The following is a 24,697-nucleotide window of genomic DNA, read 5'->3' on the forward strand; positions in this document are numbered from 1 at the left end:
GGCATGCGCCAACCGGAACGCTGCCATGAGATGCAACACGCTTTTGTCGATGAACAGGCGGACACTTGACACCGACACGCTTGCCCAGAACGCTGAAGCGGTGAAAGTATTTTTTAAAGCTAGTTTAACACTTGGCTTTCTCCGCGCCACCGGGCGTAGTTCGAGCGCTTGGAAACGCTTGTTCAAGCCTACTCTGCATTCTTACATTGTTTTAAAATCCATTCGTTGGCAGTCCACCTTAAAGAAATTCCGGTAGCACACAAGAGCTCTTCACTAGAAGCTGTCTGTATTCGACGACGCCGCTGTAGATGTATGTAGACCATGGTGTATAGCAAGACGTGAGCCTCTAAAATACTAACAGATGAACGAAATGCTGCGGGGGGGGGGGGGGGGGGGGGGTGCATGATGCAGGTATCGCAAGACCGACAAGACGCGCTCCCACGGCGCCGTAGTGCTGTGTGAACGCGACCGGAAGAGTGCGATCGGTTTCGCCCTTGTTGTTGTTGTGGCTGTAGGAAGAAAGAAAAGAAAATGCACGGGCCTGCTACTGGCTCTGCAGCTGAGCCACCTCCGCTGTCTCGTGTAGACAGAAGAGAAAATAGAGAAGAAAGAAAAGGAAGACGGAAAGAAAGACGCGCGCCGCAACAACAGCCGTCGTCCGCCACCACCGAAGCTGTGGCGGGTGCAATGACGGCCTACAACAGATAAAAATCAGTGGCTGGCTAACCCCTGCCGCAAGCGGCGTTGACCTACCGTCCCAGCCCCGTAGGGCCAGGAACTGCCACCCCCCGGTTTCGTTCTTGTGTTCTGTACGCCACATGTCTTCGTTCAGTTCAGTTCAGTCGATCAGTCGTGTCCGACTCTTCGTGACCCTATGGACCATTTCACGCCACGCTTTCCGGTCTCTCACTATCTTCCTAACATCACATAACTTCATCTGCAGTGCCTCGAGGATGCCCTCTAACCATCGCGTTCGCTGCCTACCCCTTCTCCGGCGACCGTCAACCTTTCCCAACATCAAATCTTTCTCCAGCGACTCCTCTCTTCTCATCAGATGACCAAAGTAGCTGAGTTTTAACTCTAGAATTTGACCCTCCAATGAGCAGTCAGGGTTTATGGTCGACAATATCGACTGATTTGATCTTCTGGCAGTCCAAGGAACTCTCAAGAGTCTTCGCCAGCACCACAATTCAAACGCGTCAATTCTTCGGCGGTCAGCCTTTTTCACAGTCCAACTCTCGCATCCATACATCACAACTGGAAAGACCATAGCACGAGTTATACGGATCTTGGTTGGCAGACTAATGTCTCTGCTCTTTACTAGGCGGTCAAGGCTAACCATTGCTCTCTTTCCCAGAAGCAGGCGTCTCCTAATTTCATGGCTGCAGTCTCCTTCCGAGGTAATCTTGGAGCCCAAGAAGAGAAAATCTGTCACAGCTTCCACTTCTTGTCCATTGATGCTCCAGGACTTGATAGGGCAAGACGCCATGATCTTTGTCTTTTTGATGTTCAGTTTAAGCCCAAACTTCTCACTCTCTTCTTGTATGCGCATCAGAAGTCTCTTGAGTTCCACTTCACTTTCTGCCATTAAAGTGGTATCATCCGCATATCTAAGGTTGTTGATACGTTTTCCAGCAATCTTCACTCCATATGAAGACTCGTCCAGACCGGCCTTCCTCATGATGCACTCTGCATATAGGTTAAATAGGCAGGGCGACAGTATGCAGCCTTGCCTCACTCCTTTCTCAATCGGAAACCAATCGGTAAGACCATGCCCAGTTCTGACTGTGGCCTCTTGTCCTTCATACAGGTTCCTGAGGAGACAGATGAGGTGAATTGTAACTCCCATCTCTTGGAGAGCTTGCCACAATCTGCTGTGATCTACGCAATCAAACGCTTTCGCATAATCAATAAAGCAGAAGTAGATGGGTTTCTGGAACTCTCTTGCTTTTTCCATGATCCAGCGGAGGTTGGCAATTTGGTCTCTAGTTCCTCTGCCCTTGCGAAACCCAGCTTGCACGTCCGGAAGCTCCCGATCCACATACTGCTGCAGCCTACCTTGGAGGATTTTCAACATCACCTTGCTAGCATGCGAAATAAGTGCGATCGTGCGGTAGTTGGAACAATCTTTGGCACTGCCTTTCTTTGGAATGGGGATGTAAACTGACCTCTTCCAATCCTGTGGCCACTGCAGAGTTGTCCAAATCTTCTGACATAATGTATGCAGAATGCTAACAGCGTCATGGTTGAGGTTTTGAAGCAACTCAGCTGGAATGCCATCACTTCCGCTGGCTTTCTTCTTAGCAAGACTGGCTAAGGCCCATTCAACTTCACTCTTCAGGATGCCCGGCTCGAGATCAGTAATCACAACCGTCTTATGTTGGGTTTGCACATTCGGGTCCTTCTTGTACAGTTCTTCTGTGTATTCCTGCCACCTCTTCTTTATCTCTGAGGCGTCAGTGAGGTCCTTGCCTCGTTTGTCCTTTATCACGCCCATCTTAGCACAGAAGCTTCCTTTGATATCTTTGATTGTCTTGTACAGAGCTCTTGTGTTCCTTAATTGGCTGTTGTCCTCAACTGCTTGGCACTGTATGTTCAGGAAGGCATTCTTATCTCTCCTTGCTATTTTCTGAAAATCCGCATTGAGAACCTTGTATCTTTCTCTTTCCCCCATAACTTTTGCCATCCTCCTTTCCTCAGCTATTTGCAAAGCCTCTTCAGATAACCAGTTTGCTTTCTTGCATTTCTAGCAGCTGGTAAATTGAAGCGATAAACCCCCTCCTCAGCTTGTAGAGGGGAGGATGAAGGGGACGGAAGGTTTGTCTCACGGAATTGGACTGAAAAGCAAATGTGACTACAGAACTGATTGTGTAGAACTTATGTTTAATATTGACTAAGAAGGACACAGCAAGACTAAGAATTCGTCAGCCTAGAGCACGGCAAAGTTTCTGAGAAAACTCGGTTTGCTCAGAAACGTTAAACTAAGAACATTTAATGAGCAAAGATATGCATGTCAACGCATTTAAAAAGACACGGATATAAGGCAAGAAATTATGAGAGATGCAATTAAAGCGAGGTGAAGAATGTATGCTAACGCATTGTCTGCGCATCTTGCTTGAAGCGCCTGTGTGTTTTTACTGTTTCACGCAGTGTCGTTGGCCTTAGCGGCAAACATTTCCAATGTGCCGTTATCTTTACGAGTGTCGTGACTCTGTCTGCTGATATATGGATATAGTACTGAACTCTACCTGTGTATACTTGAGTCCTAAAATCCAAAGTACTGGTTCACCGAGACCGACTACAGAAGTGGTATAGGGCAGGGGGCCTTCTCGTGTGGTCGGTTAAATCCTGTCCGTGACGTAACACAGCTCACCAGTTCAGACTACAACCGGCAACTTTTTAGCGGACGAATGCGTTGTCAAAGCGTAGGGGCCTCAATACATTGACGAATTAAAGGGTTCTGTTCGGTCCTAAACGGGTCGCTTTCAACCGCACGCTGTTATTCGTGGGTCTCAAGCATCGGCGTTGTGATGCACCACAAGTGGCAGGAAAACCGGGTTCCGTCTGTTACCATTGAAAAAAGTCTGGTGCGCAGCTGGCGATGAATTGCATATGCGTACGTCTGCTATAGAAACACATCATCCAAACGATAATGGGCGGGGCTAGCCGTTAGTAGTTATTCACTGGCTTCTTTACTGCCTCTCGGTCCGTAATGCTCTCGCTACAGTTGTTATTCTTACATGCATGGTTTCGAATGCCCGACAGATGTTGAGCTTCAAGACGGAAATGAATGCTTATGAGCTGCTCACTTCGCTACGCTAGGGAAATGTGCGTTCAAAATAAGCAGCACCCATTCAGGAAACCTCGTAGCAGTATTTTCTTTTCCGGATAATTCGATGCACCTTTTTCCTTGTTTCTGTCGGCGAACGTGGTTAATGTTGGCTATTTTTGTTGCGTAAAGAGTTCCTTCGCTTGAAGGCTACTCGGCTTCTTTCTTGTCAGCTTAAGCAGGCTTTTTCACATTGAAGCATTTTTCGCGGAGTGTCTGGTTCGCCCTCTTTTACGAGTATGTCACGTTTACGACGTAGTGCTTGTTTATCAAAGCAGCTATACATTGAAGGCGCCGTTTCTTAGAAAATCTAGTAACAGCGTTCCCGCCGCCATCTTTGTGAGCGAAAAATCGCTCTGGCTGGTGTTTCGCTCACTCATCTAGCACTTGTTTGTTAATATCATTTCTCGGCGCCCTCACATTACCTCGAAGGGGATAAAGTGAGTTTTCGTTCGGGAAAGCAAAAAGTATATGCCAAGATATCTGACGCTTACTGGTAATCAATTTCGTGACAAGGCACCCTCGGACTGCATCAACCATCAGTTTGTAAACATCGTTGCCCCTAAAAATGATCTTCCTGATGCACCAAGTGTTATCAGCAGAACTAATGTCGCCATTTTTTTTTTACCCAATAGATGAGGTCGAAGTGCATAGCCTTTTTTTTTCATGCCTGAGCAATAGTAATGCATTAAATATAGATAGCCTACAGATAAAACCAAATAAATATTACCAATCATAACCGCGGTACGTAAATATACATTCAGCTTTTTCTCGATGCAATGAATAAAACAAGTCTCTCTAATGTCCAAAGGCGGTGACCAATAACTACCGACCGTGCTGCCATTTATTGTGTTTTCTTCAAGGGGAATCGAAAAGGTAATTTGTTCTCTCATAAATAAGTTCCTTGAAGAAGGAAACTATCACAAACTCGTGCTTTCGAAAAGCAGATCAGCGGAGACAGCTGTATGAACATCAAAGGAAATTATTTTATGAAGAACTAAAACACGTCAAACGAAAACGCGTAGCGCAAGGAAGACGTGCACGGACGCAGAAAGATACGCACAGCTCTATTACTTCCAGCAAATGTTTATTTCTAAAGGAAAGGGCGTCTTTATATCGCGCTATAAAATTACACAATCAGACATGCTCTAGCGAAGCTTATCTGCCAGATACGCGAGTTCATTTGGCAACAGCGCAATAGAAGGGCTGATTACACAATCATCTTTCAAAGGGGGCAATCCACTCCGCTTGGGTTATTTCACGTCTTACCCTGTTTTATGCAATTATAAATCCCCACACTTTTTGAAAGGTTTGGTTTGGTTTTGCTTTGTGGGGTTTAACGTCCCAAAGCGACTCAGGCTATGAGAGACGCCGTAGTGGAGGACTCCGGAAATTTCGACCACCTGGGGTTCTTTACCGTGCACTGACATCGCACAGCACACGGGCTCCTTGCTTTTCGCCTCCATCGAAAAGCGGCCGCCGAGGCCGGGATTCGATCCCGCGCCCTTGGGAAAAGTAGTCGAGCGCCGTAACCACTGCGCCACACCGGCGGGGCTACTTTTTGAAAGGGCTTGGTGCATTTGCACGCACGGCAGTGGGCAGACAAACTTTTCCCACACATATTCTTAATGTGTCGCCCATACTCCCGGAGTCTATCATTCAGGCATATGCGCGTTTGTTCTACATATTGTTTCCACAGGAAATAAGAATTTCATAGACAACGTTTTCGATGCAATTAACAAATTTCCCCCATGCTTCTTCGCGAAGTCGACCACCTTATAGATTTCTGAAAAAGATTTAGTGCACAGATGACTCAGCTTATTAGGAGGCCGGAAAAACAACTCTAGCTCTAGACTGCTGCGCTATTTATTTATTTATTTATTTATTTATTTATTTATTTATTTATTTATTTATTTATTTATTTATTTATTTATTTATTTATTTATTTATTTATTTATTTATTTATTCATTTATTTATTTCTGATAATGGGACAGCCTGTGAATGTATGGTTGCAACGTTTTCTTTGTTAAGCAGAATTCAGTGTTACTTCGTGTCCGTGTCGCTTTTGCTCTACGTTTTTTTCTTTGATATCATGAACCAACAAGCTCAAGCACCTACCCTTCTTAATTCAAGAAACAGGTACCTACACTTACAATCTGTCGCGTCTATTCTCTAAGGTGGAGCTAGAGTGTCCGTCATAATGCTCTTTCTTTTTATTTTTTTGCTAAAGTCCGGGTCCTTCGATTCGCATTACGTGATGGACATTAACAGTCGTTAATGACCATCACGCAGCCAAAAACCTTGTGGAGTGACGGCGTCTTGACGGAGTTACAGTTATGAAACTCGCCGCGGCCCCCTACATGAAGATACACTTCTCTGATTTGTCCACAGCTTGGAACGTAATAAACTGACTTTAGAACGTAGTCCGACAGGCACGCCTCTTGCGGCCTTGCAACGAACTAAACAGAGATGTTCAAAAAATGCTCAAAATGACCACGGAAATAGTTGCATAACTACGCGGATTGTTAAGGCTACACCCCCCCCCCCCCCCCCCCTTCCACCCTTCGTCATACTCACCGAATCTCGATTTCTGAATTTCGCAACTTTTCGCCGATGAAAGGCTTTCACGCCTAAGCAGGAATGGCGCAGTCGGCTGTCACGACGGGCGGCCAAGCTGCGGCGGTGATGAAGGAAATACCGGCTACATAGTTTCCTGACCTCGTACTCGCTCGTGCCAGTCTCACCTAATCGAAGACTAAAGCAAGTAACGTCACGGAACGTTGCTTTCATCCCTTAAGTGAATCCGTCGTACCGTTTACGTCAGTGCTGTAGGCTGCCGCATTTCCTTTACGCTGGTTATATGTCATGAACACGCAAGAGTGCGGCAATGGATCCGCAGTTGTACGCAAATGAGCTTGCTGGCTGGCTGGCATGCAATGGGAGAAGGCATGAGGGGGCAATTTATTTATTTTTTTTTTCGTTCTTTTTTTTTTCCTTTTTTTTGGGGGGGGGGGGGGGGAGGGTAATAAAAGCAAAACTTGTGGATACAAAAAGAAATTCGAAACACTTTATCTGTCTATCCTTGGTTTTAAGGAAGACACACACTTGGTCCTGCAGTGGTCGCGAGTAATAGAATCATAGCCATTTGATCCAATTTCGTGCAGCAAAGGCCACATCGAAGTATATGAACCAACAAAGAAACCCAGGGACCCAAAAAACCCAAGGTCAAAATGTTTGGAGCTGCCAGGCACAGCAATGTATTGGAATATAAGAGCCGCTCATCCGTCTTTGAAAGGCCTTTACATGGGCGGGGGTAAAGGCTGTGACCTGATTGGTAGTAGTTTACGATATCTTTTATCGTATAAGCCTAATTAGGATAGCGTCCTGGTCGGAGGGGGAGAAGGAGGAAACTTCCCGGAGATGAAAACTCTGTCACTGCAGAGGATGCCGATTTTAATCATTAGTTCACTAGATCGAGCAGTAATTCCTACTCAACAGTATGTTATTAGAGCAAAGAGAAGTACCACGCCACGCGTTCATTTCCTGTAGGAACAAGAAACCTATGTAATTTGGATAATTTTATACATGTGGGTAGCGACGCTAAGAGTAAGGACTGCAGTGCGGTATTATAATGCAGTTTGAAGGATCTCCCCGTCGTATTAATTTTTCAATTTCCACGGTAATAGCAATATCTGGCAATTATATCAAATGTTGTAGCCCGAGCATGTTATCAATGCATTTGTCGGATATACTGTATACTGCACGACGTTAAATGCACCAACAACCTGCCAACAAGCATAGCTCACGAAAACTAAATAAAACTGCATCTTGTGAATACCACCAGCCCCGCCGGGGTGGTGCAGTGATATAATAAGCCTGCCAGGGGCTAGCTTCGTCGTTCTAAAATTCCTTTAGATCCATCAAAGGTGCTAGCTTTGGCAACCACTCAGGATTATCATCGACAAACTTCACAATCTCGATAAACCAATGAAGAGCCTCGCGGAAAAAAATTCGTGCAGGACGCGCATCAGGATCACAGTGATTTCCTGCCATGCGTGAACGCCATATACTGTGGAAGCCCATTATCATGATTGAATCATATGGAACCCCCTCCTCGTTTTTCCGTGGGTAAGTACCGTATTCCGTAAGGACTAGTAAGTAAATCTTTCTTTATGGTTCTTTGAAGTACATCCCAAAAATAAACCCCTTCCCAAGAGTGAAGAAATACATGACCTATCGTTTCTGGCTGTTTACAAATTAAGCAATATGCACCCCACGGAAGAAATAAACCTTTTTCTTGCAAAAACACTTTGACTGGCAAAGTTCGAGTGTGCACCTGAAAAAAGAAAGTTTTAGCCGCTGCCGGCACCTTCATTCTCTTTACCCTCTTCAGTACATTCCTGCCAGGGCCTCCCCTGTATATGGCCCTATAGATGGGATCCGGAAGAACAACGTCGCACAAATCTTTGTACAACTTTTTCTTTTTCACAGTTGATAAATATTCTCTTGAAAATCTTGCAGAAAGAAACCGTGCACTTTGAACAACTTCTCTAAAGTAACCAAAAGTACCTCCCGTGTAACATTTGGTTGGCACAACAAAATCTGGCAGTGCACGTCCAAGCCTAATTTGGCAGACAGTGAACAAAAATGGATCATGAGCGTCACGAAGGAACAGAAATCTGCTGACAATCTGCCGCAAAAAAAAAAAAAAAAAAAAAAAACGATGCCCTAAGCCCACGCCGCCATCCTTGACACTTCTAAATAAATTAGTGCGGCTGCATCTTTCCCATTTAAGCCCACACAAAAACCGCGAACATCCTGTGCAGCTTCTGCACACTATCTTGCACAGTGTAAAACTTGCATCACGTACCACAGCCTAGAAATGAAAAAGAGGTTGCACACTGTGGCTCTGGCAAAAATTGATAAGCAAGTTCCTTTCCACTTATCTGCCCTTTCCCGCATGTCATCTGTGCATGCTCTCCAGTATGTCTCGCTATCACGATACCATTCTAGTGGCATGCCAAGGTACTTTGGTGGAGTCATCACCCAGGACAAGTTTGCAAAATTATCAGGAGCGCTTTGCCATCTACCATGCCAGAGTCCCAGGGATTTGGACCAGTTTACCCTACTGCCTCAAAGTCTTGTGTGTGTTTGTGTTGTCTTACAAAAGTCAGGCAATAAAGAAAAAAGAAGCCGGGGTGGTGCAGTGGTAAGATGCCCGACTACTGGGTCGGAGTACCCAGGTTCGAGTCCGACCACGGCGGCTGCGTTTCGATGGAGGCGAAACGAAGAGGCGTCTGTGTGCTGTGCAATGTCAATACACGTTAAAGACCCTCAGGTGGTCGAAATTACTCCATAGCCCTTCACCAACGTTTATAGACCCTCTTTCTCTTTTTCCACTTTAACTCCCAGCTTCCTCCCTTCCCTTACGGCGCAGTTCAGGTGTCCGCAGAAACAAGTGTGACAGATACTGCGCCTTTCCTTTCCTGTGAACCAACTATTATTATTATTATTATTATTATTATTATTATTATTAGTAGTAGTAGTAGTAGTAGTAGTAGTAGTAGTAGTAGTAGTAGTAGTAGTAGTAGTAGTAGTAGTAGTAGTAGTAGTATTAACTATTAAAACCAAGGCGTAACTATATATAATTACTCCTCGACATCTAAACAGCGCGCGCAGCCGGTAACGCACAAACTGGCATTTATTTATTCTCAAGGCTGAAGAATTACAATGAGGAGGGTTCACCATCAGTTAAAACAATACGAAAAACGAGCGTTCTGATGTTGGCGCTATAGCTGTAAAGCATGCTCGTTTGCATGTTCCAACAGACGAGTCTCGGCTTCCGGACTCGGCGGTTCACGGTCAGAGTCTCGTTCGCCCTCGCTCCTTACGACAGGCCTCTTGCCTCGGCGCAAAAACAAAGAGTCGCTTTTGACGAGCCTTTAACGCCCAGCGCAATTGCCGCAAGCACGTCACGGTCGTCGGCGACGCGCCAAGCTAGTCCTCGTACTTCGGCCTCCAGCCAATGTGGCGTCTACGCTTCCGTCTCACGAATGGAATCACTCCAAACTCTCCTCGAAGGAGCACTGCGTCCAGTGAGAGGAAACGCCTTTCTTTCTAGATTTACGGCACGCACTATCGCTGTGTGCGGCTGCGTCTTGATAACGTTGCCCCCGAGTCCAGTAGGTCAAGAGCACTTGAACGTCCACCGCAATGTCCCCTGACGCGCGATAACCGGGGGGAGGGAATTTGTAAACAATGCGAACGTGGAGAGCAGATACTTTCTAGAGTGATTGACTTTTTGATAACGGTATTAGATTACACCGTAACCTGACATCGTTGCTTGAACGCGCGCGCTCTCAACTGATTAGTTGTCATTAATGCGGATGTGTATATCCCGGATGCAGTTGGAATGTGCAACTACTGTCATTCGTGGAACCGCTGCCTCTTGACAGTACGCGCGGGCTCGCAGGAAACGACGGAACCGAAAGTGGGGACAACCCAACTGACATACGGCTCCGGCGTTTCCGCCTATGTGATGACTGGAGGTCGGGGAGAAGACGACACTTCTGAAAAGGACGCAAACTCGGAATATGAACCCTGCACGCCTCCCTGGTCCATATGCGTTAATATCACCATGATCACTTGTCGAAACGTTGGCTCGACCTGCGAACTGAGGCGTACCCCCTTTACACTTGTTGGGTGCTCCTTCATACCGTGTAAACCATCTTCTGCCTCTCGTTCTACCGTGATATAGCAAACTAGTTCGTTTCCGGGACGAGAGGTATATTTTAATCTGGCTCATACAAACATATTCTCTTTAAATTCTTTAATCACTTTACAAAAATTTCATTTGATGCTCATTATTCCAACGCCTGGCCGAATCCACCTCGTGGGTATACGCGCACTATGGAAAGGTAATTAGCTGAAGATCCCCGTCGCAACTTGAGCTCACTCTATTAGGTCTCGTTTTCCCTACTCCACAAGTGCCAGTAGCGACACGATGAATCCAGTTTGACATCCCTCACGACGTCATCACTTGAACTGGCAGACTTCTTTTAGCTGTTCTCTGGTATATGGGTTTGAATCTGGAGCGTGCTACTCTCTTTTCTTTTATCCTGGTTATTTCCCTTTCGTCCTCGGGTATTTAAACAAGAATGCGTTTAACGGCTACAATTTTTACCTTTCTTTGTCCGTCCACCTTTCGTTCGTCCGCCCATTCGCCCATGTGGCGTTGGTAAAACGATTCAGCACCTCCTTTGTGATTGCCCTGTTTTTGCAACTGAACGACATACGCTGCGTACTGCATTGGATCGTCTGGACACGCTCACCCCTTAACGGAAGGGAAGATCTTGGGACCATGGTCACAAACGTCATCTGCGCTCAAAACCTACAAGGCACTTCGCCGCTTTTTAAGAGAGACTGGCCTTATTGACAGACTGCGACTTTCGCACCACCTCTCCTCTTCTACCCTCTCCCTTTAATCCCCCATTCCCCTTTCCCCAGTGCAGGGCAGCCAAGCGGAATTATTCTTTCTGGTTAACATCCTTCCTTTCGCCCTCCTTTTCTCCTCCTCTTCCTCTTCGCATCGCGAGGAAAAGATTGTCTCAACTGGGCCGCTGTTAGTGGCACGTGCAGAGGGAGGGAGTTGAGATTAAAAATTAGAGGGGCACTTAAGCTTCGCCTTTAAGGGTATGACGCGAGAGCTTTTAGCGCACGCTGACATTTTTGCACCTTCCTAATTATTCATTTCTTTTATTTCTTTATTTTTATACACCAATACTTATCATCAGCAAACATTGGTTTTCCATTGTTAGAAGCTTGGCTACATTTGAATGCATTTCTTTTTCACTTTCTAATTGTTTAAAATAAAATTATTGATCGAGTGCACACTCAAATTTTTATAAGCATAATTAATGATTAATTAGCTTTCATTTTGACCATTCTGACACGTTTGAACCCCCTAGTTTTCTTCAATTTTTTTTTTTTCATTTTACTCATTTCTTTGATTAAACAATTACAACGATTTCATTATTGGTCATCGCCTATCGCATAGCAATTAATAATCAATCACTAGAACCACATATTACCATGATACGGTTTTTTTTACTCAGCCCCTGATTATTTCCAGCACGCGGTGCCAATGACTACCACTACGCCGACGACTTTTCTACCGAACGATCTGTATAAGCTATCGCTTAACATATGCGTAGCATCGACTGAATAAACTGACCGCGTCACAGCAATCGCGTCTGTCCAAGTGATTGCCCCAGCAAAGGCAACCCCGAAACATTCAACAAGAAATAAAGTCGATTGCATAAACGACGACAACTAAGCAATCGCTGTAAAAACATTCAGCCCTATAATACCAAGCTAAACGATATGCACGTAACGTAGAAGCTGACGTAAAGGAAACTTGCCCGTATAATGGCTACCTTGCAGTTAATGCGATGCTGACAGGATCAGCAACGAAGCGCAACGATCAAAGCGAAGAATTATGCACAAAGCCTCACGTGACGAATATAAGCAGCTTTCGAAACATTTGGCAGCTACTTGCGACCGCGCGTCTCACCCGGCCGGAATCAAGCGGGAAACAAAAGTCAAACCCTAATTGTCATCACGAATTTTCACGTTCTTGAATCGTCGGGTGTCATAGTCATCAAAGTTGCACACGATGCAGAAAGTTAACGGAGTGACGAAGATCGTTACTATGCGTTTCCATCAATGTCTCGTTCCAACCACAAGGATGTCTTGCCTTTAGGGCATTCCTTGACAGAGCAAGGACTTGGAGGATCTGAAGGAGCTGTCGGAAAAGAAAGATAGTCGCCATGGTCGTGGGTAAGAAAACACGAGCGTAGATCGAAGATAAAACTCTTGTGGCCACAATGTAACTGAAACTTGAGAAGCGCGCCCAAGACGGGAAGAGTGCAAGACGTACTCGTAGGCTACTTACCGATAGACGCAAGATAAACAAGAGGAAATCGTGAAGCATTTCTGGAGAGTGCAGATAACAACACGTCGGGGGTAACGAGCTGGAGTTGAGGAGAAGCATATGGAAAGACGGAAAATAACTAGGAAAGGCATTCGTTGGGAGTCGACGTGAGTGACTGATATATGTAATACTCCCGAAAAAAAAAAAAAGGGGGGGGGGGGGGGGGGGGGCTTTAATCGTATCCTCCCAAAAAAATAAATTAACATATTAATATAGCCGTGTGGTAGCCATTTTGGTACATCTTGCGAAAGTAAAAGGCGAGAAAATCCCGGAATTCTACCCGACCTTGTGTGTGGCCTTGTGGTAGAGCATCCGCCTCGCATTCGGGAGGTACGGGGTTCGATCCCCAGTGCCGCCGGGTACCCACCGGTTTCCAATGGGTACAAGATTTCCCCCGGCCTGGTGCTCGGCTCTTCTGGGGGGAAATGCTTGGGAAAAGGTGCCATGAACCAAAATGGTGGTTCAAGAAGAGAAGAGGCGGTGTAAATTATACACTGGCTTGCCACGAGAAAACAATTATCAGCCGGCTTCTCGCGAAACAGCGTGGCAGCGAACTACCAGTTGGGATCTTTGCAGCGACAGGTGAAAGCGTGCATGGACCATTCTGAAGCTACTGCGAAGTTGATGTGAAAACGATACATTGTGATCTAGGTGCCGCAGACCGAAAAAAGCAAAAAAAAAAAAAAAAAAAAAAAATCTGCGAGCAAAAAACAATGATTCAAATGGCGTTTAGACTTTATTGATCTTGATGGAAATTAACGAATTAATTCTTACTATTATTGCCTGAAAGCGTATCAGGGAGATGGGTATATTTTGCTGGGAGGATGTAATTGGGAAGTTTGCAGGAATTATGTGGGGACAACTGGCTCAGGACCTCGTTGATTACAATTAATAAAGGGATATAGGAGAGGTCCTTGCTCTGCAGTAGATGCAGCCATGCTGCTACTGCTGCTGATGATGATGATGATGATGCTTTGGTCGGTGTCCCGTGCAGCTTTTCTACGTCCAGATATTCCTCTCAGCTGGGAAGGTGGAATGGTTTGGTTTAGATTATATAGGTTTAACATCCCACAACGACTCAGGCTATGAGAGACGCCGTAGTGGGGAGCTCCAGAAATTTCGACCACTCGGGGTTTGTAACGTGCTCTGACATCGCACAGCACACGGTCGCCTTGCCTTTCGACTTCATCGTAAAGCGGCCGCCATGCCGGGATTCGATCCCGCATACTCGGGCACAGCAGAAGAGCGTCCTAGCCATTGCAACACCACGGCAGGTGAAAGTGCTTGATCGATTAGTTTGTCTTCCTCAAATTGTACGTACTGGGTACCTTACAAATGCGACAACTAGCAGGCGCGACACTTGACACAAAGGTGAGAAAGCCCGCGTACTGAGATACGCACAAAAATACCGAGAACTTCGTGGCGAGTGACAATTGCCGTCATTGCGACTGCACTGGCAGTGAAACATACATGCACAAAAGGTGAGAAGTAATCTAGAACTCTTTTATCTATATATGATACGGAGCAGAAGACACCCACGAGACTTGCTCCATTGCGCGACTTCTATTGTGTGACGTGTACTCACATGTTGAGTGCTATCTGCACGCACTTTTGCACAACCCTAGGAAAGAACAAGCGATTTATAGGTGTTTGTGACCCTTGCGAGCGCCATACTACCGCATATTCCAGTATACGGTTAGCAGAGGCTACACACATTTAAAAGTTAGAATTCTTGCTGTTGCGGATTATACAGTCTTTTTTTCTAATATCGCCCAAAATAGCACGAAGTGCCCGACACGATTCTGCACAAAAGGTGCGGATGCTTTAGCAAAAGAAACAACGACTTTGTTTTCGCCTAATTTTCACTCTGCTGGTTATATACAGAGTTCGCACAGTATCCACTAAATTGCGGTATTACCCGCCGTGGTGGCGCAGTGGTTAGGGCGCCCGACTATACCGTGAACAAGGATGCGAGATTTAATCCCGGTCGCAGCAGCCACTTTTCGACGGAGGCGAAAAGCAAGGCGCCCGTGTGCTGTGCGATGTCAGCGCACGGTAAAGAACCCCAGGTGGCTAAAATTTCTGGAGTCCTCCGCTACGGCGTTTCTCATAGCCTGATTCGCTTTGGGACGTTTAGACCCCATAAAAACCAAAACCAAATTACGGCATTACCGATGCGAACTCAGATTCTCACTGTGGATCGGACGTTACCAAGCGGCCAGGGTGTCGAGGTGATTGTTTTTCCTTACCGCGTTCACAGAATGCGTATTCAGTGTTCCAGACCAAGAATAAAACCCCCATAATTGAGTGCAAAGTTACCTGTATACTTATCAAGAGCGCTCCAAAGGCGAGCTCTGCTAAGCGTTTATGACAATCACCGCTTCCTGGCGCGGCACGTAAGGTCTTATTTCTAACCTTGACCTCGCAAATGTCAATGTTCAGGGCCCCGTTCGAGCGTCCTTAGGACGTCGGCACGAATCGGGTCAGGCCCGGATGGTTTTATTAGAGGGAAACCACTTGTATGGCCACCTGTTTGTCTTCATCGTCAGTCGGACTATACCCACTGCAGGGCGAAGGCCTCTCCCATGCATATTGCTCCAACTAACACTCTGCTGTGCTAGCTGCACCCACTTAACCCCTGCGAACTTGACCTCATCCGCCCACCAACTTTCTGCCGACCTCTGACACGCTTCCCTTCCCTTGGAGTCCAATTTGTTATCCTAAGCAACCATCGATTGTCCTCTCTACGCACTGCATGTCCTGTCCTTGCCCATTTCTTCTTCTTGATTTCTACTAGAATGGCACTAGCTGGAGTTATTTCTCTGACTCACTCTGCACGCTTCGTATTTCTTAACGTTACCCCTACCATTTTCCGTTCCATAGCTCGCTGTGTTCTCAATTGAGTGGAACTCTTTTTGTTAGCATCCACGTTTCAGCCCCATTGGTGAGGACAGTTTATATACTGTCCTGTTGAGCGATACCGGTAATCTGCTGGTCATAATCGGCGAGTACTTGCCAAATGCGCTTCATCCCAATCTTATTCTCCTATTTCCCGTTCATGGCCCGGATCTGCGATTACTGCCTGTCCAAAGTAGACATATTCGCCTACCACTTCCAGTGCTTAACTACGTATTATAAACTGATGTTCCTTCCCGAGGCTGTTGAGCATTGCCTATAGATTTGTGCATATTGATTTTTTAGGCCTGCATTACTGATTTTCTTATCTAGGTCATCATTCTTTGGAGTTCATCCACTGAGTTGCGTAGCAAGACAATATCATAGGTGAATCGCAGATTACTGAAGTATTCTCCATCTATTCTTAACCCTAACTGCTCCCATTCCAAGTCTCTGAATGCTTCCTGTAAGCAAGCTGTGAATAATACTGGGAGAATCGTATCTGCTTACTTTTTTTCTTTCAATACTTTTGTTTGTGGAAATTTTATTGCTTTCTTTATGCAGAGGTATGGTTGCTGTGCATCCTTTGTAGATATATTCCAATACTTTCATATATACGGCTCATCTGCACCCTGATTTCGCAATGCCTGTATGACTACCGAGGTTTCGGCTGACCTGAATGTTTTCCGTAATCAGTGAAGGCTATGTATAAGGGCTGTTCGAATCTTTAACATTTTTCTATCACCTGGATGATAGTATGGATATAATCTAAGTATCCTTACCGAACATTTTCTTGATCTTCTGGTTTGCGCCTCCTAACAAATAGTGGCGTAGTTAAAACAATGAACTTTGCCGAGCATGCTACCGCTGCAGAATACGCAATGACAAGTGCCGTCTTTTCCAGACTACAGCCCGGCTGCCATGTTTGCCTTTGACTCTTAGAGTAGCCCTTGCAGCTTCCCTAAAATTTAAAATGTCTTGAACGGTAAAGATCCTTACTTATTACTTTTTCAGAGATTTAGTGCTTGGATTATCGGTGCTTCTGGTATGGCTCAAAGCAGATCATGCAGCCTGGGTGGTTTTAGAAAATAAAAATGGTACATCAGAGATCATCGACTCAAACCAATAGGAAGAGTACTGTGAAGTTTTCTTCTCTGTTACGTTATGTTAAAGTGTGGAGGACACTTAACCTTTGGTGGTATGACGCGATGGCATTTAATGTCTCCTGTCAGTGGCTGCGCTCGGGGATCCTCGTTCGCGTCCATATAGTGTGCTTAAATACTAATGACTCGTTCGCGTCCATATAGTGTGCTTAAATACTAATGACTTAGTTTGTGTGCCTATATTCACACATATTAATTAGCATAGAGCCGTAAGATTCCATATTATGTGAAATACCACTCAACAGAGATAGAAATTGTCGCTTTAACAAAGCCTCCCAAGCGAAAAAACGTTTATGAGTCACAATTACCTCATACAGATTTCTCATACAAACTCATACTAAACTCATACAAATCTCATACAAACTCATATGTTTCTCATACGTTGAATGAGATTTGTGCGAGATTATATGAAATTTATATGAGTTTAGTATGAGTTTAGTATGAGAAATCATTATGAGGTTATTGTAACTCATCGGGGTTTTTCGATAGGGCTATCTCTGTCTGGCCTGGGTGCAGCGTGTTGATTCGGTATCCAAAGATACTGGAGATTTCGATATCCATTTCACGTGCTGATCTCCATGCGACATCCCGGTTTAGCAGCTCTTGCCAACACGACCGATCAGATCAGCGTCCGGTCATGTCACCTGCCATGATCTCGGAAGATCCTCGTTGCTGAGCCCATGCGAGACCGGTACGAAACTGCACCGACTGGCTTCGCCAGAACTGTTTCAACGTTAGTGGAAAGCGCTACCACAAACCCTCAACCGCCTCGTTTCGAAGACCAATGCTGTCACGTGACTGGTCGAATGTCGTCGCCACGGGCTCGTGTTCGGGTGGAGCGAGTCGACGGCAACGGGATGGCGGCGGGTCGGAGCAGCGCGCCCTTTGTGTCCGCTTCCGTCGCCCGCCAAGGTCGGAAAGGAAAGGGAAGTCCTCTCTTGTTTTTCGTTTCCTTTCTTTGCGCAACGGCGCGCCGATACGGGCCGGAGGAGCCGAGTTGGGAAAGCGAACGGGGCCATGCGGCGTCGCGTGGCGTGGCATAACGAGGCGGACACGCGCGCTCTCGAAATAGAGAGGGGGCGGGTAGCTCGCCGTTCTGACACGCTCAACGCGGCTTGTTTACGCGGCGAGTGGTAGTGCCGATGGCACGTGCCATTTCTTGGGCTCCATTGTCGCGCATTTCGGTTTCGGGTGGTCAAGATGCTCGCCATGTGCTCGCGCAACTAGAACCGCAACCATTGCGCAGGTACTGTATTCCCACTATTACTGTCAATGTTCCCGAAAATTAGAGTCTCTGCCTGTCATGCGTACCGTATTCCCTCTATTACTGTCAGTGCTCCCGCAACTACAGTAGCTGCCTGTCTGTCACGCGTACTGCATTCCAACTATTACTGTCAGTGCTCGTACAACTAAACTAGCTGCCAGTGTCGCAGTACTGTACTCTCACTATTACTCTCAGTTCTCGCGCAACTATATCATCTTTCTGTCACGCGTAGTATTCCCTCTATTACTGTCAGTGCTCCCACAACTAGAGTATCTGCCTGTCACGCGTACTGCTTTCCCGCTATTGCTGTCAGTGCTCGTACAACTAAGCTAGCTGCGAGTGTCGCAATACTGCAATCTCACTACTACTGTCGGTGTTCGTGCAATGGAGCACCTATCTGTGTCGGAGATACTGCATTCCCACTATTACTGCCGATGCGCGCTCGACTAGAGCAGCTGCCTGGGCCAAAGGAACTGCATTCTCACTATTACTGTCGGCGCTCGCGCAACTAGACCAGCTGCCAGTGTCACAGGTACTGTATTGCCATTATTACTGTCGACGCTCATAAAACTAAAGTAGCTACCTGTGTCAAAGATATACTCTGCTCCCACCATTATTGTCGGTGCTCGCGCAACTAGAGCTGCTGTCACTATTCCTGTGGGTGTTCATGAACTAGAGCTGCTGCCTGTGGCACACTTACAGCATGTATTTCCACGTTTATTGAGGAGTAGCCCGTAAGTTGGCTAAATATCAGAGAGATGCGCGCGAGTATGAGAGCCATCATAGTGAGGAACTGCTGAATAATTCCTACCGCCTCTGGTGGCCTATAATGTGCACGTACTCAAAGTCTGGTTCCATCGGAGGGGGGCCTCTCCTGATTTCAGCACAGGTGGAAAGGGAAATATATGGGGAGAGAGAGAGAGATAGTGGCGCGGCCTGCTTCACACATCGTTTTATACAAATGGAAGAAATTATTTTCCTCCGTCGTCGCCTATAGAATATATGTTAACGGTTCTTATGAAAGCTCACTGTCTAATTGCCGAAACAACAGAGAAATTTTCTAACAGCCAATGACAGGATTATAATATGGCAGCCTGCTTCGTATTCATGCAGTCCATATACTTTCTAGTGCGGGGGGTCTCAGACACCCCAGACCCCCTTGGCTTTAAGTCCTAGACATCGGGCAGTAAACGCGAACATTATGCATGTAAACCTTTTTCCAAATCTGGCCGCCACGGCTGTGATTACATTCCCCGAATGTGCAGCCGAATGCCATGGTCATTGAGGCACCGCGGCGAGTCGTATGTTTATTAAGTATACAGATGTGCAGCCTGTCGAGTCGGATAGCAAAACACCTTTTAAGCTAACAAGTTAATAAGCGCCATACGTTCATGTGCGCTTCATCTGCCAAATCTCATGTCCACTCATGTTCTTGCGCTATTAGTTTTCAAACTAGCAACACTGTTTACATATTGAAAATTAACGGATGTTCACGTGCCCGCCCTGCTCAGCGGGCCACATGAAGCATCGTTGTGGCAGGCACCGGAACAGCGTAGTTAACATATGTGTTTCTTCGGAGCTCAATAAATCTCAGTGGCTGCTCGTGCACGCGCGTTTGCATTTCAGCTCCTTCGTAACTCTACTAAAGACGATTTAACTCGTGCACGTTTCGGTAGAGCCTCAACCACCGAACCACTTCTGAAGGTTGTTTTTCGACTTCCCTACCCGATGTATCAGCCAAGGTCAACCCGGTAGGCCGCTTGACCTTCAAAAAGCCACAGGTCATAGTTTGGCTATATGGCTTAACCATATGGTACAACCTATGATGTACTATCAGTTGACCTTTGGCGGCAGATACAGCATCACGTGTTCCATCTTGTATTTGACGGCACCTTCGACTCCATAGTCTCGGCAATTTAGTCACTGGAAAACCATGTGTTCATATGTCCAAACCTAAACCGAACCAAAGGAAAATCAAATAAAACTGTGCTTTCGCTTCGCCTATCTAGCTTCAGCAGAGTTAAATATCAGCCTGTGCAGTATGGGAACAGAGATGTCGTAGCAGGTCGCAAAGAAAGTGACAAAGCTTGAGCTATAGGGCTGCGTGTCTTCCCTCCCTGCCTGTCGCTGCCAGATTCTTATCACTGCTACTATAGCTATTCACCTGTGACATCTTTTATTCTGATGCAATAGAGTGCGGAACTTAGACCGATTAATATTTTGCCATCGCTTTCTCGTTTCGAGCTTCTTACTTTTTATTACTCACCACTCCGGCCAATATTTTGTGCTCTATACAGGGTCTTTTGTCGGAGCCAATGTTGCTCAAAAGTCGTCGATTTTCATTGCTTACGGCTTAGATGATTTAAGTACATGTTATATCGAATCGCACGTCCTGCTTAAGGCTACTACGCACGCCCTTGGCTTCCTCGTCTCTTAGTCTTCCACTAACGCATGATTTTCCTGTTTTCCTGTCGTTTGTCGCGCGGGATCCGACTTTCCGCTTCGTGACAGTTTCCTGTCAATGTAATTACGAAAGAGGAAAAGAAAAGCTCGCTTTGTTTATTCTTCGGATCATCGCCTCTCTATGCAACGCCTATCTCCCCCAATGCAGGAGCATTTTTCCTGCGTACCTAATCAGAGAAGAGAAGCTGCGATGGATTCGCGTATGTTTCCTTTCTCGACAAGGCCGGCGTATTCCTCTAAGACGTTGGGTGAGATCTCTGCAGGACTTCACTTTCCCAACAGTTTCGAGGCAGAGCCTTCGAAGGGCCTGCAAAAGCAACGCAGCCGTGTGGGCGCGCTTTTTTACGACAGAGGAAACCGTTAGCATTTTAGGCGCCCGAACAGTGGGAAGGTGCGTATAGTCTTACATAAAAAAAAAGAAACTTTGACCGGTTAATCTCCGAGTTGATATGGTAATTGTAAGGAATGTCATAGAGATCTATGTTCGGTATAAGGTCGGTAAGCTCAGTGCCTGCTTGAAGCAAGAAGGACCAGGATCGGTACGCTCAGTAATTGAGCTGCTGAGTTTGTCAGTTAGATGAGGAAAGTGCCTCCGGGTCCGGAATCTCCCATTTAGCGTTCTTGAAGTTTAACAGACGCTGATGTCTGGCTTGACGGCGAAACCTTACGACTGGACCTTGCCTATGCATTTCGCCTTCTTATTCGTCGGCTTTTTTCTATCCTTCTTCGATGACTTCAGGAAGAAACTCACACTGACGGTTTCATCAAAAACGATTGCTGTCACTCAGTGGAAGCTCAGGCGTCTGTAGTCATCCTTTCCCGTTGTACTGCAGCAAAAGTAAGGTAGCAACGGACTGTTGTCCCCTTTGTTCTTGTCCGTGGTTGCGGCATTCTTTGTCATGATAAACGGAAACATGCCAGTTCCTAATAAGCCTTAAGCCTGGGTTCGAAGCATACCATTTGGTCGCTCGTACATTATTTGTACGTGCATGTAAAATGACCCTCTATCTGCCGTGAGAATTTAGAACATCTCCGCGTAGTTATTCGATCGATGCCCGTTAAGTTCATTACGATGACATGTCTTCAGTGGTGTTCATGTGATATATTGTGCTTCTATTGCAGGAGTGAAACCAAAGGCCTAGGAAGCAGGGATCGGAGCTAGGTACGCCAGCGCGAGAGGCATGCCCCCGGCTGGGCAATCCGCCAAGACAAGCAAAACGCAAGCGTCGATGCATTGACCCAGCTTTCTGCAGTTCCGCCACGTCATACCTTCTTCCAGATAATGCAAAGAAGCGCGCACGTGTGGCGCTGAGATAGCGCAGTACAGACGTTCGTGCTCATCAGCGAAGTGTCGCGCGTACGAGTGGCTAAAATACGCGAATATCGCTCGAAGAGGCCCGGAATGCGAGTGAGACTCCGATTACATCGATGAATAGAGCGCTCTCACTCTCGAGTGGCAGCGACTGACAAGTGTCTACCGTCCACTTGGCCTGGAATTTACTGCCAAGTTGGCGCTTCCTTGAGTAAGTCGGCAACCTGCGAAAAAGAAGCCCAGTTGCGCGGCTTCTTCGTGCGACGACTTGGAAGGACTTTGGCATAGCTGTGACGAAGCTGTCCTGTGTTTTGTGCAGTGTTCTAGTGTTCTAGTGTCACTATGTTTCCGCTTGCAATAGAAACCGTGCTGGGCCTCATCAAGGTCCTGGGCACCGTCTACGACGTCGCCACCCTTCCGGTGTACTTTTTGCTCCAGAAGCCCTGGGTGTACTGGATGCGGAAGCGAACTTGTTTTGCCAAGCCCATCATCGACGGCGACCCGTCGTCTCCCTACCGGTTGGTAGAAACCCATGAGCTTGACAGCCTCAAGGGCATCGAAACCATGGACCAAGCGGCCAGAAGGGCCATCCGCTTGTACCCGAAGCGGTCTGCACTGGGGATCCGACAGGTTCTGGGGAGGACCGACGAGAAGCAGCGTAATGGCAAGGTATTCAAGAAGCTCATCTTGGGAGAGTACCAGTGGCTGACGTACGAAGAGGTAGACCGCAAAATCGACTTCACAGCACGTGGGCTCTTGTCCATAGGCGCCAAGCCTCGCCAGTACGTGGCCATCTTGGCTGAGACCCGCGTGGAATGGTTCTTGACGGCGCAAGCCTGTTTCCGCTCCAACATACCGTTAGTGACACTGTACGCGACTCTGAGCGACGACGGGATAGTGAGTGCCGTCAACGTGACAGAAGTGACGCACTTGGTTACCTCGTCGGACCTTCTTCCACGGGTGCTGAGTGCTGTTAACAAGATGCCGTCGCTAACTCATATTGTGTACATGGAGAATTCCGACGCCAAGCCACCAGCTCCCTTAGCTCAAGGACCTCAGGTTGGTATATCATAGAAAGTCCCGTTTTGAAAAGTTCGTGGTCGCTGGCATCACGTCCGAAATGACTACACAAATGCATTGTTCTACATTGTAAAAAAAAAAAAAAAAAAAAAAAAAAAAAAAAAAAAAAGTCGCATCCGTTTCCGAGTCTATAGCTCTCACCTTCTAGAAACGGTGCATTGGGGTAATGATGCACCATTTTATAGGATACAATGTTGCTTGTTCCACCCACTAAAAAAGTGCATCAGTACCCTAATGCACTCTTTTTGTAGGGTGTAAGTTATAGATAGAGAACTTAACCTTTAAGGGTGCGATTTTGTTTACAGTGTACGAGCGCTACGGGTGCATGATAAGCAAGAGCAATGCGTGACACCAATGACTGGGAAAACCTCTGCAGCGTTGGAGCAAAAAAATATCAAATAGTTCCACAGGTGCGCCGGGGGATGTAGGTGGCACATCTCCCGCTTCTTCATATTTTAGCGCATGTGGGTGGGTTTATAAGAGCGACAAAAAGTCTGAAGGCGCGTTAGCAGCGATAAGTTTCAGTCTGAGGTTATATATGTACTACGTGTACTGTGAACGTATGAACTGCGGAAATTGCACTATCAACGCTGGTAGCTACTTAGCGCGACGTATTTCTACAGATCACGACAATGTTTGCTGTTTTTTTTCATCGGGCATTAAAATAACGCCCACGCGAGAGTGAAGAGGATATAATTTAGACAAAAATATTGAGTGTATGAATTATGAAAAGTATGAAATCCGCGGGAAGCCGTTTTGTCTATGGTGCATAAGGAAAAGCTGTATGTAGGGTGACCGAAAAAAGTTCTTACCATTTTTGATGTCACATTAGAAGACTCCCTCACGTGCTGAACAACAACGACAAAAAGGAATAATTGAAATATGCGTAGAAACACTGAATACAATTATTTGGCACTAATTGCATTTTCCCAGCAGCTGTAGCTCGAGCAACGGCGAAAATGAATGGAACTCGTGTGTGAGTGACAATATCGGCTACACGACTCCCCTGTATGGTACACCCAGGTAACGCCGAAAGATGAATGTTTTGCTCATTTATCTACAAAAGTTGTAAATAACGTCCGAATGTGATACACCAAGAAAAATACAATTTAACAACAAAACAAAGTTCACGTTGTCACACATAATTACGAAGTAATGAATCGAATGCCTGCAGCTTGTTCCTTTTCATGTTGGAGGTACATAACTGTAGTGTTATGCCTTTTATACTTTTCGCGAATGGTGAGAACTAGGTCCGATGTGAACGCTTGATCTGATGTATTTCAATCTCGGAAAAATCTATGAAAAAAAATGGTTGACGTCGCATGTTGCTTGTTAGGATCCGGCGGTGCGTGGCCGGGGTACCCACTTGCTCATCTAGAACGCCATCGCAATGAGGTGCAGGCGAAGTATGATAATAGGAGCGCTTGAAAAGCTTACCGCGTAATTTGCTGTCTCCTTATATGGCCATCTTTAGGATATCATCGTTCAACACATATTACCGGCGCCTAAACTGCGTCACAAAGAGGTTAGTTCCCAGGACGATCAGTTCATTTACAGAATTATTTCTGAACGCTCATTGTATTCTATAGGGAATTAATTAGGCATACGCCTTAAGGCCTACGCCTTAAATGCAATCTGCACACGACTTAAATAATCTGTTCCGGCACCTTCATTTCTACTCGCTTCTAAGTGGCGTGA

The 24,697-nt window shown here is 46.3% G+C and overlaps 1 protein-coding gene across 3 annotated transcripts in view; it reads left to right on the plus strand.

Annotated features, from left to right (window-relative positions):
* Positions 1 to 24,697, plus strand: part of LOC146176348 (long-chain-fatty-acid--CoA ligase 4-like) — a 56,484-nt gene that overhangs the window by 26,792 nt on the left and 4,995 nt on the right. The window contains exons 1-2 of one of the 3 annotated variants that reach the window (XM_084582695.1): positions 17,911 to 18,126; positions 21,730 to 22,978. In XM_084582695.1, the coding sequence (XP_084438821.1) occupies positions 22,262 to 22,978 (717 nt within the window). In that variant the 5' untranslated portion in view covers positions 17,911 to 18,126; positions 21,730 to 22,261. Of the gene's footprint in view, positions 1 to 17,910; positions 18,127 to 20,875; positions 20,999 to 21,729; positions 22,979 to 24,697 lie in introns of those variants that run through there. The other 2 variants (XM_084582696.1, XM_084582694.1) reach the window with 2 other exon arrangements.

The sequence above is a fragment of the Amblyomma maculatum genome, chromosome 10 (genome assembly GCF_055883805.1).
Source record: "Amblyomma maculatum isolate TAMU_Amacu chromosome 10, ASM5588380v1, whole genome shotgun sequence".
In the NCBI taxonomy this organism is placed as follows: domain Eukaryota; kingdom Metazoa; phylum Arthropoda; class Arachnida; order Ixodida; family Ixodidae; genus Amblyomma; species Amblyomma maculatum.